Genomic DNA, 14,852 nt, shown 5'->3' with positions numbered 1-14,852 from the left:
CAGGATGGTCTCGATCTCTTGACCTCGTGATCCACCCGCCTTGGCCTCCCAAAGTGCTGGGATTACAGGCTTGAGCCACTGCGCCTGGCAGAAATAATAATGTCTTAAAAAAGTTTTGGTCAGGCGCGGTGGCTCATGCCTGTAATCCTAGCACTTTGGGAGGCCGGGGTGGGCAGATCATGAGGTCAGGAGTTCAAGACCAGCCTGGCCAACATAGTGAAACCCTGTCTCTACTAAATATACAAAAATCAGCCAGGTGTGGTAGCGCATGCCTGTAATCCCAGCTACTCAGGAGGCTGAGGCAGGAGAATCTCTGGAAACTAAGAGCAGAGGTTGCAGGAGCTGAAATTGCGCCACTGCACTCCAGCCTGAGCGACAGAGCAAGACTCTGTCTCAAAAAAAAAAAAAAGAAAAGAAATGTTAAATTAGTGTTAGCATTAGTCAGTGATAATCCATCCACCTGGCAGCTATTTAAAAAATAAACCCAGCAGTGTAGTCAGAGCCTGCATCGGGCCTCTTCAGTCACCTCCCTGCTCAGAGCTGACCATTGAGTGTGGCAATCTTTTTCTCTTCTTTTAGAGATGGGGTCTTGCTATGTTGCCCAGGCTGGAGTGCAGTGGCTGTTCACAGGCGCGATCCCGCTAATGATCAGCACGGGAGTTTTGACCTGCTCTGTTTCCGACCTGGGCCGATTCACCCCACCTTAGGCAACCTGGTGGTCCCCTGCTCCCGGGAGGTCACCATATTGATGCCGAACTTAGTGCGGGCACCCGATCAGCATAGTGCACTACAGCCCAGAACTCCTGGTCTCAAACGATCCTCCCACCTCAGCCTCCCGAGTAGCTGGGACTACAGGCATGCGCCACCGTGCCCGGCGATTGTGGCAATTTTTATTCCTATTCAGATTTCTCCCCTGCCGAGTCAAACATACTCCCCCAAACTTCAGCCCCTGCCTGGGCTGCGGGGCTGGAACTGTGCCTCCCTGCTCCCATCTGCTATACAAAACCCTATGAGGATGTTACTTGCATTTGGCTACAAAGTCAAGAAACAGCAGAGCCTGAGATTGAACTTGGATCCCCTGGACATGGGATTGCACCTCCTTACCCATGGGTGACTGGGCCTTTTTGAGGGGGAAATTGAGGCAGGCCAGCTTTGCTGGGGAGGCAGGGGAGGGTCCTGCTGTGGGAACCAGGAGGCCCAATTTCAGTGCCCCTGGGTCATCTGGACTCCCAGACCCTGGGTTCTTTTGTACAGTTACTTCTTTTATCATAAAATACAGATAACATTAAACACGTTTCACATAGTAGATAGAGTGTAACGAATAACTAAGCAAGGCCCTGGGTAACCACAAAAGAACATTGTCAGCTCCCAGGAGGCCGCCCCACTCTCTGTTACTCCTGAGTGGAACCACTCCTTTGGGATCTGTGTTTTCCTTGATTTTCTGCCTAGTTTTACAAGCAAGAAAGGCATCCCTACATAGTGTTGTTTTGCCTGTTTTGAACTTGCTGTGAGTGGAGTCATCTTTGATGTATGACTTTCTGCCTGGCTTCTTTCAGTCCGTAACATTCTCCTTCCCTGCTGGATTCAGCAGCAGCTCAGTCCTTTCTGTTGCTGAGTAGCGTTCTGCTTTGGATCTATGTGTTTTTTATCCATTCTCTTGTGGGTGGACTCCTGGTCTGCTACCAGTTTGGGGTTACTGTGAATATTGCCACTGTCAACATTGTAGTACAAGTCTTCCTCTAGAATGGAATTACATATACTGATTTCCTTGAGAGGCGTTGCTAGGTCATGGGGCGGCCGGATACTGAGCTTGAATTTTGACTGCTTAGCAGTTTTCCACAGTGATTGAGCCATTGCGCAACTCCCACCAATAGTGAATAAAGATTTTGATTCCTCTATGTCTTTGCCAACACTTGGCCTCATCGGTTTTTAAAATTGGAGCTGTCCCAGGTAGGTGGTTGTGATTTGCATTTCCCTGTAACTAATGAGATGATGTGTGTTTCTTGGTTGTGGGTATCCTCTCCTGTGAGGCGCTCTTGCTCTTTCCACCTTGCCTTCCTGGTGGCTTGCCTTGAGTCAACAGCTGCAGCTCTGGCCCTCAGAAGACTCATGCCCAGCCATCCCCAGTAGTGAATGGGGTGGGGTCATGCGGGGCCTCCCCTCTGCAGGGTGTGCTGCAGGGGTTCCACAGACGAGACTCTGTCCCCCAGCCTGGGTGTCCTCCATCGGCAGCTCCCCAGTGAGCAGGCCATCATCTTGGCTGCAGTGGCTGGTATTTCATCACCCCAGGACTGCGTCACGGACACCTCAGCTGAGGCACCACCCTCAGTGGGAGGACAGGGCAGGATCCAGGCGGGACACGGGATCTTCCAGTTCCTCCCCCTGCGCTCCCTCCAGCTGTGCTGACTCCTTAGCTGCTGAAATGAGATGATAAAAAGTGGCTCTGTTGATCCCAGCAGCGGTCAGGGCCTCCACTGCTTCTCGGCTGGGAGACCCAAGGTAAACAGCTTCCCTTCTCTGAGCTTTTGTCTTCACCTGGGCGTGGTCACCGACTCTGGTGGGGTGTTGGGAGCGTTCAGGAGTGACTCCACGGGAGCGCCGGCACCCTGCCCAAGGCCACCAGCGGACGGTGGCTCTCGGACTCTGGAACCCTGCCCACTCTTCGCCACACCTGGCTGCCCTTGCTTCTCTGGAATAACGGCAGCCATGTGTTTGGCTGTTCGCCGAGCCCTGGGCCCACAGTGGGTGCTTTAGTGCTGCCGAGAGCCGAGGTGCTGCCTCATCACAAGGGCCCTGAGAGGTGATGTCCCTGGGGCGCTGTGGGCAAGCGGTACTGGAGATGAGACATGGTGCCCCGTTCTATTCCCTCCACATCAGCTCTTGCTTTGGACTCGGAGTTCTCCCTCCCAGCCATTTGGGAGTCTTTTGAACTGGGCTCGTGTCAGGGGAGGCGTGGTGTGGGTCTGTGGAGGGAGCGGGCTTCTCTAAGTCCTGGCTGTAGCCTAGAAGGCCTGAGCTTTCTCCCCCGCCCACCTCTCCCTGGCTTTCCCTCACCAGCCCCGCTCCTGCCTGAGGTCCTTGCATTTTTGTTTCCCTGAAATGCATTTCCTCGTGTGTCTACACAGCTCACTCCCTCACTTAACTCGGGTGTCTGCTCATGAGTCCCCCACACCAAGTTAACATGCTATTCTTCCCGCTCTTCAGCCTCCCCACCACCTGGCATTGTCATTTGCTTATCTGTATTTTTCTGCCCCTCCCACCAGACTGTGAGGCTCATGAAGGCAGGGCTGTGTCTTAGCGACGTTCTGTTGCTGGTACCATCCGGAGCCTAGGACGCACCCTAAAAAAGATTTGGTGGCATGAAGAGCATCTGGTAGTGTGTCTGGCTGTGTCTGGTCCTAGGGTAGGGGTCTGTCTGTTGGGGACACTTGGCTTCTTTCTTTTCTTTTGTTTTTTATTTTTTGAGGTGGAGTTTTGCTCTTGTTGCCATCCCAAGCTGGACTACAGTGGTGCAGTCTCAGCTCACCACGACCTCCGCCCTCCAGGTTCAGGCGATTCTTCTGTCTCAGCTTCCCAGGTACCTGGGAATATAGGCATATGCTACACTTCCGGCTAATTTTGTATTTTTAGTAGAGACAGGGTTTCTCCATGTTGATCAGGCTGGTCTCAAACTCCTGACCTCAGGTGATCTGCCCGCCTCAGCCTCCCAAAGTGCTGGGATTAGCTCAGGTGTGAGCTGCCACGCCCGGCCTTGGCTTCTTTCTTCATGTGCTCAGTAGTTACCAGACTCTTTGCTGGCCCACTGCATTAGCATTTATAGTTGTGGGGAGGGTTGCTCCAGGGGTTGCACAAAGAGCCCCCAGTGCAGCCTCTGAGGTGGGCAAGGCTTCCTGGAGGGGGCACTAGTTGAGCTGAGACCTCAAGGAAGAGGGAAAAGAACGCCCAGAAGGAGGCCCTGTCCCTGATGGAAGTCAGAGGGAAGTGCCTGAGTGACAGAATCGTAACTCGGAGAGTAGGGTGGGGAGGAGAGGCAGAGAGGTGCAGTAGTCAACATCATGCTCCTTAGGCTTTCCCTAGAGCTTTCTAGGTGCACGTCTCAGCTGATGCACCAGGAACACAGGGCTGCAGAGGCCACATCCTGAAGGGCCTTGGATCCCAAGCTGAGGAGTTTGGCTTTTTTGCTGGAATACCAGGGAGCCACAAAGGGTTTTGAGCAACCGAGAAGGACAGGTTCAGCACTGAGGGTCCCTCCAGCTGGTAAATGTGGGGCGAGTGGCAAGGGAGCAAGAGTGGAGTATAAGAACTCGGGGAAGAGGTGGGGGCAGACCCAACTAGAGCCAGGCCAGACCGAGGGCAGGATAAGAGGTGGTGACATTAGAGACTGACACAGAACAGTGGGAGATACAGAAATACATATTTATATATATATATTTTTTGTGACAGGGTCTCATTCTGTCACCCAGGCTGGAGTGCAGTGGTGCAGTCAAGGCTCATTGTAGCCTTGACCTCCCAGGCTCGAGTGATCCTCCTGCCTCAGCCTCTCAAGTAGCTGACAGTACAGGTGCATACCACCATGCCTAGCTAATTTTTAAACTTTTTTGTAGAAAAAAATTACGTAGTGAGACAGGGTCTTGCCCAGGCAGGTCTCAAATTCCTGGGCTCAAGGGATCCTCCCGCCTCGACCTCCCAAAATGTTAGGATTCCAGGTGTGAGCTGCTGTGCCTGGCTGAGATGTGGGGTGTTGAGGATTGAGAGTCTTGCCAGTCCTGTGTGTATGGGTTGTGGGGTGCCGGGCGTGCCACTGGCAAGGGGATTCCCTCGTTGCCGTCCCCGCCTCACGTCATTGGCTTTGCAGCCTGGAGTCTAGAGTGTGATCCTCATCCTCCTGTTCACTTCCCTGCCATTGTCCATCTTGTCTTTCCTCCCGCTTCCTCCCACTTACCTCCCTTCCTTCTGCCCGGGGCCTGGGCAGCATGCCACTGTCACATGCCAGGCAGTAGTGTGTCCGGCCCACCAGCTCCCCTGGGGCACGAGAGAAAGCTGATGCCCACGGTGTCCCTAGAGCCAGCTGCCACTTCTCTGGGGGCCACCGTAGCTCCTGACCTGCTGTCCGCAAATAACCCCAGGCTTGGAAAGGCAAAGGCGCCTTGGGCTCCATGGATCCTGGCCAGGCCCCAGGCTCCAGGTAGGGGCCCAGCTGGCGGCTGCCTCACGCCCTCCTCCCCTCTGCTCCGGGAACCTGAGACGAAGCAGTGGCCTCGGCGTCTGTCAGTCTGTCGGTTGCTGGTCCCTGAGGACAGAAGTGGAAGTCCTGGGGCAGGGACCAGGGCCTTGGTCAAGCCCCCGGAACTGGCTTCCAGGCCTGTCCAGACTGGGCATAAGCAGTAGGTTGCTTTCTTGTTCAAGATCCTGGAGTGTCTGAGACCTGTGTTTTCTGTCATCTGACAAGGGGAGGGAGGCTGTGGAGGCTTGGGAAGTGGCGTGGGATGGCATGGGGAGACGAGAGTGTGGTTGGTTTGTTAAAGGTGGCAGGTTGGTGGCTTCCTGGTTTGGAAAGAAGTGGTGGGGAGAGAAAGCGAGAGAGAGGAGTGCCTGTGTGTGTGTGTGTGTGTAAGATGGGGGTGCAGGCAGATGCTGGTGGTTCTGTGCTCTGCCTCAGGTACCCTGGGTTGTCTGATTTGTCCTGGGTCATTTCAGTGTTGGTCCATGGGAGTGACGTGGGGGTCACAGCACAGCTACCTTGATGCTCGCTCAGTCAGGAGTGACTGTGGGTGGAGGGGCCGCCTCCACCCAGCATGGGTGTCTGGAGTTTGGGGTCTGGCCTGCACTCAGGCTAGGGAGCTCTGCTTCCCCTTGATTAGGGTCCCTGGGGACATGACCACATCTCTTTGCTCAGAATGGGTCCTTGAGAACAGGGCTCCATGCCACCCTTGCTGGCCCTACCCTTTGCTGAGTGGGCAGAGCAGCCACAGGGCCTCAGAGCCCGGTGTCCTCAGGGAACGGGCTGGTGTGGAATCCCTTTCCTCCCTGACCACTTGCTCTCTTGTCTTGCAGACTGTGCCCTGTCCACGGTGCCTCCTGCATGTCCTGCTGCCCTGAGCTGTCCCGAGCTAGGTGACAGCGTGCCACGCTGCCACCATGAACGAGGTGTCTGTCATCAAAGAAGGCTGGCTCCACAAGCGCGGTAAGGGGCCGCTTCTGCCCACTGGATTGTGTCCTCCTCCCACCCTGGCTCCTCCTGGAAGCTGTGCCAGAGGTACAGCTGGAGTTTTTTTTTTTTTTTTGCGACGGGGTTTCGCTGTTGTTACCCAGGCTGGACTGCAATGGCACGATCTCGGCTCACCGCAACCTCCGCCTCCTGGGTTCAAGCAATTCTCCTGCCTCAGCCTCCTAGTAGCTGGGATTACAGGCACGCGCCACCATGCCCAGCTAATTTTTGTATTTTTATTTATTTATTTATTTTTAAATTTTTTTATTTTTTAAATTTAATTTAATTTTATTTTTTTTGAGATGGAGTTTCGCTCTTGCTACCCAGGCTGGAGTGCAATGGCGTGATCTCGGCTCACCGCAACCTCCGCCTTCTGGGTTCAGGCAATTCTCCTGCCTCAGCCTCCTGAGTAGCTGGGATTACAGGCACGCGCCACCATGCCCAGCTAATTTTTTGTATTTTTAGTAGAGACAGGGTTTCACCATGTTGACCAGGATGGTCTTGATCTCTTGACCTCATGATCCACCCGCCTTGGCCTCCCAAAGTGCTGGGATTACAGGCTTGAGCCACCGCACCCGGCCTAATTTTGTATTTTTAGTAGAGACGGGGTTTCACCATGTTGACCAGGATAGTCTCGATCTCTTGACCTTGTGATCCACCCGCCTCGGCCTCCCAAAGTGCTGGGATTATAGGCCTGAGCCACTGTGCCTGACCTGAGGTGTAGGGTCTTACTGGCCTGAGGAGCCAGTGTGTTGCAGCCCCAGGTCTGCAGCTGCTTCGGACTCGTTTCATGGACTCCTTCAGTGGTCTCCTGGGCAGGAGAGCAGGGATCTACCTGTGCATGAGTGATCTCATTCATAGCCCCATTTTAAAGATGCAGAAACATGTATAAAGGGGAAGTCACGTAACTGAACAGTGAGACAGTATTCACTGGCTGTGTGTTGTGTGCCAGGTAGCCCTGGGCTGTGGGACACAGTGGTACCCTGATGGAGCTTACATTCCAGTGGGGATGGGGCAGACGTGGAATGTCGGGGTGGCAAGTGCTGGGGTGAAAATCGGGAACTGCGAGGGCCAACGGCTTGGAGAGAGCGGATATCGAGAGGCTGCCCTGAGCAGGCGGTGGTGGGAAGAGGCCTGGAGCCTGGAGGACAAAAGGGCAAGGCTGTCCCAGGGAGGAGCACACAAGGACGGAGGCTCTGAGGTGGGGCTGTGCCTAGTATGTTCTGGTAACAGCGTGGCTGGGGAATGTGAGCAACGGTGAGCAGAGGAGTAATGCGGGGTCTAGCTGTGTCGCGCCTGCAGGCCACAGAAAGGACCTTGGCTTTGGCGCTCCGGGTGAGAGCAACCCCGCAATGTCGTGAGCTGCTGCATGGCTTGATCCATTTGTACTAGTGGGAAGTCGAGGTCCCCTTTTAGTGAAGTTAGGATAGGGAAGAGACCGTTTTTGACCCCAGGGCTGCTTGTCCCCAAGTGGCTGCCAAGCAAGACTGGGAGGCACATGGGGAGAGGTGCCACGTGCTGAGAGGTGGTTTTGTCCCGGGCTGGTTTCCGTTGGCCTCTCCCTAGGAGGAAGGGCCCCAGGTGTGGGGGTGGTTGCCCTGTGTACACTTGCATTCATTCAGCAAACGTGCTGAGCAGCGCCTGTGGGCTGGGCCCTGTTCTAGGTCCTGGGATCCAGCAGTGAGCCAGATGGGCGGACATCCCATCCTCGTACTGGTATCTTGGGCGGTGATGGGGAGGCCGACAGCTCGAAGGCAGACAGGTGTGTACTGCAGTGGTGTGAGCCATGGAGAAAATTAACCAACGTGAGAAGGATGGAGGGCATGAGGCAGGCGGGATGGCCAGAGGGGGCTTTGCTGAGAAGGGGGCATCTGAATAAAGGCTTGAAGAAAGTAGGGGAGTGAGCCCCATGGTTATGTCAGAGGGGACAGCCAGTGAGTTCTGAGGGGGTAACCCGGCTTATTTGAAGAGGGGCGGGAGGCTGATGGCGCTCATGCTGTGGGCATCAGGAAGAGCCTGGGATCCTGCACTGTCCCAGCCTGCAGACAGGGAGCAGCGATGAGGGATGGAGGCCCCTTGCTGGGACAGCCTCCCCCTCTGACTGAGCAGAGGAGACCCATGTCCTGCTGTTCTTTCTGGACAGAGATGGCTTTCAAGGCCGCTTGGCCTAGTCCCCCAGCCTCAGCCTGCAGTTTGGGGTTGTTGATGGAGCTTCCTGAGCCTTGGGATATGTCAAGGTTCTAACCCTGGTTCTGCTGCTTCCTCTTGGTGCGACTGTGGGCGAGCCGTGTCAACTTTCTGGGCCTTGGTTTCACATCTGTAAAATGGGTTAACAAGCCAGGCCTCTGATATTGTCAGCTCCACAAGGGCAGACATTTTCATGTGGCTTCTTCACAGTGGTATCCCCGACATGTCTAAAAGTGGTGAGCATACAGTAGGCATTCAGTAAATGATGGCTGAATGAATGATTGGCATTGTGTATGGATGATGTGCTGGGGTACCTGGGGTCATGGGCTCCTGTCCCTTGGCCTGCACTTTGGGAGGCCGTAGCTCACTAGGCTGGACTGTGAGAGCCTTGGGATGGGTGCAGAACTGTTGGAGGGGAGGAGTTTCTCCCCGGTCAAGTGAGTCTTGGCCCCTCTTAGGCCTTCAATGTCCGCATTCATGCTACAGAGGGCCAGATGACCCAGCTACAGGCCTGCCCCTGTCATCTGGGATAGCCCAGCTCTGACACACCTGTCTATACACACACATGTGCACACCTGCACTCCTGGGCCGTCCCAGTGCCCATCTTTCTGAGTAGTAGCTGGCAGAGGTGGGTGAGGCAAGGTGGGCCCTGCTGGCTACTGCTGTTTTGAGTAGCAACAACATGGTGTTTTGAGACAGGGTCTTGCACTGTCGCCCGGGCTGCTATGCAGTGGTGGAACCTTGGCTTATGGCTTACTGCAGCCACAACCTCCTGGTCTCAAGTGATTCTCCTACCTCAGCCTCTAGAGTAGCTGGGACTATAGGCAGCTACACCCCACTCCCACCCTTGGTAGTTAAAATAATAGCAGTGCTGGTTTACTGAGTACTTACTGTGTGCCAAACACTGGGCTCTGCTCTAGGCAAGCCTGATGTTGAATTTTCATAGATGCCCTGTGGGGCACGTGCCACCTTAGAGACTGGAAGGCTGAGGCTCAGTAGGAAGAGTGACTTGTTTGAGGTTTCAGCAAGGAGTGAGTACAACTGAGGTTGGACTCAGTCCCTCTGACACCTGAACCAGTGCTCTCAAGGCCTGGCCCATGTGCTGCCTCTCACCCAGCAAGCTGTGCTTAAGGCCTAGAGTGTAGTGATGGTACGTCGAATCAGAGTCACTCATATGCTGGTCCCACTTCTGACACAGCTGTAGCACACCACCACTAGCAGAGCATCTGCCCTCTGTCAGGCCCCATGCCAGGCCCCATCTGCCAGTTTAGAGGCAGACAGTGCAGTAGTCGAGATGTGGGCTGTTTTCTCCAATCCTAGCTTTCCTGGGTAACAACTGGGAAGCTTGCGCAAAGTAATAGGACCTCTCTGTGACTCAGTTTCTTCATTTGCGAAATAGGAATACAATTGTGAGAATATTTTTGCTTCTCCCTCTTTTTGTTTTCCCCATAGAAATGGGGTCTTGCTATGTTGCCCAGGTGGGTCTCGAACTCCTAGCCTCAAGTGATTCTCCTGTCTTGGCCTCCCAAAGTGCTGAGATTACAGGCATGAGCCAGTGTGTCTGGCCTTTAGTTTTATTTTCTTAGCTTGTTACCAAATTATGAAAGGCCACAGATAAATGCCTAGATAATAAAGTCACCCCAATCTCAGTGTACAGTTCAAGAAACAGAATGAGACAGTTCCCAGAAACTCTTGTGCCTTTCCCCACCAGGAACCACTCTCCTAACCCCAGTAACACAGATAAGGTTGTTTTTAGTATTTATCTTTTTTTCTTTTTTTGAGACGGAGTTTCGCTCTTGTTACCCAGGCCGGAGTGCAATGGCGCGATCTCGGCTCACCGCAACCTCCGCCTTCTGGGTTCAGGCAATTCTCCTGCCTCAGCCTCCTGAGTAGCTGGGATTACAGGCACGCGCCACCGTGCCCAGCTAATTTTTTGTATTTTTAATAGAGACGGGGTTTCACCATGTTGACCAGGATGGTCTCAATCTCTTGACCTTGTGATCCACCTGCCTCAGCCTCCCAAAGTGCTGGGATTACAGGCATGAGCCCCCACACCCAGCCCTTTTTTTTAAATAAAAGGAGATGAAATTTACACAATTGTACATAAAATACAAAATTAACCATTTTGAAGTATATGATTCATTGGCCTTGAGTATATCACACTGTTGTGTTTCAGAACGTTTTCATTACCCCGAAATAAAACTTTGTAGCCATTAAGCAGTGAGTTTTTGTACCCTCTGTCTTAGTCCATTCTGTGCTGTTATAACACGTTACCCGAGACTGGGTGATTTATAATGAACAGAACCTTCCCACAGTTCTGGAGGTAGGAACGTCCGAGATTCAGGGCTGGCATCTTCTTGTTGCACATCCCATGGTGGAAAGGGGAAGGGTGAGAGAGAACAAGACAGGGCTGAACTCATCTTTTTTTTTTTTTTTGAGACAGAGTTTTACCCTTGTCGCCCGGGCTAGAGTGCAGTGGTGCGATCTTGGCTCACTGCCTGCTGGGTTCGAGCAGTTCTGCTTCAGCCTCCTGAGTAGCTGGGATTACAGGCGGATGCCACCACACCTGGCTCATTTTTGTAGAGATGGGGTTTCACCATGTAGGCCAGGCTGGTCTTGAATTCCTGACCTCAGGTGATCCATCCGGCTTGGCCTCCCAAAGTGCTGGGATTACAGGTGTGAGCCGCCACACCTGGCTGAACTCCTCCTTTTATAAGGAACCCACTCTGCAATGATGTCATTAATCCATTCCTGAGGGTTCCTGAGACACCTCCCATGAGGCTTTGGGATCAAGTTTCCAACACATAGCTTTGGGGGACAGTTCGATTCATAGCATCCCCTTCCTCCCAGCATCTGCTAACCACCAGTTTATTTTCTGTCTCTATGAATTTATGTACTCTGGACATTTCATGTCAATGGAATCATACAGTATGTGGCCTTTTGTGACTGGCTTCTTTCACTTAGCAACATGGTGTTTTGAGACAGGGTCTTGTACTGTTGCCCAGGCTGCCGTGCAGTGGTGGGAGCTTGGCTTATGGCTCACTGCAGCCATAACCTCCTGGTCTCAAGTGATTCTCCTACCTCAGCCTCCTGAGTAGCTGGGACTATAGGCAGGGGCCACCACACTCTGCTAAGCTGAATGTTTTTGAGGTTCCTCTATGTTGCAGCATGTATCAGTATGTAATTTCTTTTTTTTTGAGACAGAGTTTCACTTTGTTGCCCAGGCTGGAGTGCAGTGGCATGGTCTTGGCTCACTGCAACCTCTGCCTCCTGGGTTCACGCAATTCTTGTGCCTCAGCCTCCTGCATAGCTAGGATTACAGGCTCCCGCTACCATGCCCGACTGATTTTTTTTGTATTTTAGTAGAGATGGGGTTTTGCCATGTTGCCCAGACTGGGCTCAAACTCGTGAGCTTAGGCAATCCGCCCGTCTCGGCCTCTCAAAGTGCTGGCATTACAGGTGTGAGCCACAGTGCCTGGCCATGTCATTTCTTCTTGTGATGAATAATCTCTATGTTGTAGATGTATCACATTTTATTGTCTTGTTTATCTGTTGATGGACGTTGGGGTGATATATTCTATATTTAACTTTTCGAAGAAGCAGCTGCACCATTTACATTCCCACCAGCAGTGCATGAAGGTGAAATTTTATATCCTTGCCAGCACTTGTTTTTTTTTTATTACAGCCATTTTAGGGTTTGTAAAGTCATACTTCATTGTGTGTGTGTGTGTGTGTGTGTCTGTGTGTGTGTGTGTGTGTGTTGAGACAGAGTCTTGCTCTATTTCCCAGTCTGGAGTGCAGTGGTGTCATCTTGGTTCACTACAACTTCAAAAGATTCTCAGGCCTCAGCCTCCCAAGCAGTGGGACTACAGGCATGTGCCACCACGCCCAACTAATTTTTGTATTTTTAGTAGAGATGGGGTTTCACCATGTTGGCCAGGCTGGTCTTGAACTCCTGACCTCAAGTGATCTGCCCACCTCAGCCTCCCAAAGTGCTGGGATTACAGGCATGGGCCACCACACCCGGCCCTCATTGTGGTTTTGATTTATCTTTGCGGGATGACTCATGATGCTGAGCATCTTTTCATGTTTCTCTCGACCATTTGTGTATCTTTGGAGAAATGTCTATTTGAGTCTTTTGTCCATTTTAAAGTCAGGCTGTTTGCCTTTTGTTGTTGCATTTAAGAGTTCTTTAGGTGTTTGAGTTAATAGACCCTTATCAGATTTTCAAGTATTCCCACCCATACTGTAGGTTTTCTGCTTTCTTTTTTTTTTTTTTTTTCCTGAGACGGAGTTTCACTGTTGTTACCCAGACTGGAGTGCAATGGCACGATCTCGGCCATTCTGGGTTCAAGCAATTCTCCTGCCTCACCCTCCCGAGTAGCTGGGATTACAGGCATGTGCCACCATGCCCAGCTAATTTTTGTAATTTTAGTAGAGACGGGGTTTCACCTTGTTGACCAGGATGATCTCTTGACCTCGTGATCCACCCGCCTTGGCCTCCCGAAGTGCTGGGATTATAGGCGTGAGCCACCGCGCCCGGTCGAGGTTTTTTACTTTCTTTACAATGTCTTTCATGCACAAAGTTTTTTAATTTTGATGTATTTACTTTAATTTTTTTCTTTTTGTTGCTTGTGCATTTGGTGGCATTTAAGAATTCATTGCCAAATTCAAAGTGACGAGATTTTACTCCTATGTATTCTTACAGGTTTTTATAGTTTTAGCTCTTATATTCAGGTCAATTCATTTTGAGTTGGTTTTTGTATATGGTATGTAGTGTGAAGTAGGGGTCTGACTCCGTTCTTTTGAATGCGGATATCCAGTTGCCTCAGTTTCCTCATCTGTAAAATAGGGATAAGATTGTGAGGATAGGCTACTCTGGGCATATTGCCTATGGGGCACTGTTCCCTGCTCTGCAGGGAACAGTATTTAACAAAGATTGTAAGGATATTTTTTCTTCTGTTTTGAAAAAATATGATCTCTTTGAAGAAACTATTCTTTAGCCATTGAATGACCTTGGCACCTGTGTTGAAAATCAAATGTAGGTATTTGGGTTTATTTTTTGGCTCTGAATTCTATCCCATTGGTCTCTATGTCTGTCCTTATACTGCACTGTTTTGATTACTGTAGCTTTGTATAGTAAAATTTGAAATTGGAAAGTATGAATCTTTTAAACTTTATTCTTCTTTTTCAATATTATTTGGGCTATTTAGGGCTCCTTGAAATTCCATGTGAATGTGAGGATTGGCTTTTCTATTTCTGAAAAAAGAGAAAGGCTGTTGGAATTTTGGTAGAGATTACATTAAATCTGTAAATTGCTTTGGGTAGTACTGCCATCTTAACAGTATTGTCTTCTCATCCATGAACATAGGATGTCTTTGCATGTATCTAGATCTCTAATTTCTTCAGACAAAACACTGTTTGAAGAAATTAGAGATCTAGATACATGCAAAAGCCCTTTACCTCCTTGGTTAAGTATTTTTTTGGAGGCTGTTGTAAATACTTTTTTTTTTTTTTAAGAGAGTTTTGTTCTGTCAGCAGGCTGGACTGCAGGGGCCCCATCATAGCTTCAGTTTCTTGGGCTCAGATGATCCTCTCATTTCAGCCTCCTGAGAAGCTGGGAATTCAGGCACATGCCAGCCCACTCCTGGATAATTAAAAAAATTTTTTTGTGGAGACTGTGTCTCACTATGTTGCCCAGGCTGGTCTCAGACTCCCTGATATAAGCCCGTTCTGGCCTCCCAGAGTGCTAGGATTTTACAGGCGGGAGCCACTGTGCTGGCCTTTTATAGCCATGTCGAGGTAAAGTTGATGCACTCCATGATTCTTCCATTTAAAGTATACAGTTCATTGTTGATGGACATTAGGCTTGCTTCCTCTTGATGGCTACTATGGATAATGCTGCTGAGGACATTTGTGTGTGAAGTTTTTGTGTGGATGTTTCACCATCTCCTTTTAATCCTTAGCAGCTCTCTGAGGAGTGGGTTTCTCTCTCTCTCTCTCTCTCTGCGTGTGTGTGTGTGTGTGTGTGTGTGTGTGTGTGTGTGTAGGGGGCTTGGATTTTCATGGTCAGAACAGTTGGAAGGAGTCAAGGGGTGCTGGGAGGGTGTGGTGGCAGCACTACCCCGCCTGGCACAGAGTTGTTTTGGCATTTGATCTACCTGCATAGCTGTATTGGTGAATACCAGCCCATGGGATTTGGCCTTACAGGGCCACAGGGCATGTGTGTTTGGAAGCCTGGGCCTCCCCTGGGACTAGGCCACATGCTGAGGCAACTGGTGCCCCAGGGCACTGCCGCTGGTGCCTTCCTGGCAGACATGACCTGTGGATCACTGGGGCTCAGCCCAGCGCCCCAGTCTGCATCAGCAGGGGCCACCTGGAGGGCTCCTCCAGGAAAGGAGGAGTGTGTCCCCCTGCCCCCCCACCTGGCACCCCTTGGCACCCCTTAGTCACCATC

General features: G+C 51.4%; 1 protein-coding gene across 10 annotated transcripts in view; it reads left to right on the top strand.

Moving 5' to 3' along the window:
- The window catches only part of AKT2 (AKT serine/threonine kinase 2), a 57,859-nt gene that overhangs the window by 16,634 nt on the left and 26,373 nt on the right, over positions 1 to 14,852 (top strand). For 6 of the 10 annotated variants that reach the window (XR_013530907.1, XR_013530908.1, XM_035284423.3 and 3 more), the window contains one exon: positions 6,055 to 6,184. Coding sequence is in view for 8 of the 10 variants with exons in the window: in XM_035284423.3 (XP_035140314.2) it covers positions 6,139 to 6,184 (46 nt within the window). In the remaining 2 variants the exon portion in view is untranslated. Of the gene's footprint in view, positions 1 to 2,371; positions 2,500 to 5,070; positions 5,186 to 5,270; positions 5,385 to 5,629; positions 5,660 to 6,054; positions 6,185 to 14,852 lie in introns of those variants that run through there. The other 4 variants (XM_035284429.3, XM_078359686.1, XM_035284427.3 and 1 more) reach the window with 4 other exon arrangements.

Source organism: Callithrix jacchus, chromosome 22, assembly GCF_049354715.1.
Source record: "Callithrix jacchus isolate 240 chromosome 22, calJac240_pri, whole genome shotgun sequence".
Lineage (NCBI taxonomy): Eukaryota > Metazoa > Chordata > Mammalia > Primates > Cebidae > Callithrix > Callithrix jacchus.
Note: the sequence above shows the minus strand (reverse complement) of the source record. Positions and strands in the feature narration are given on the sequence as shown.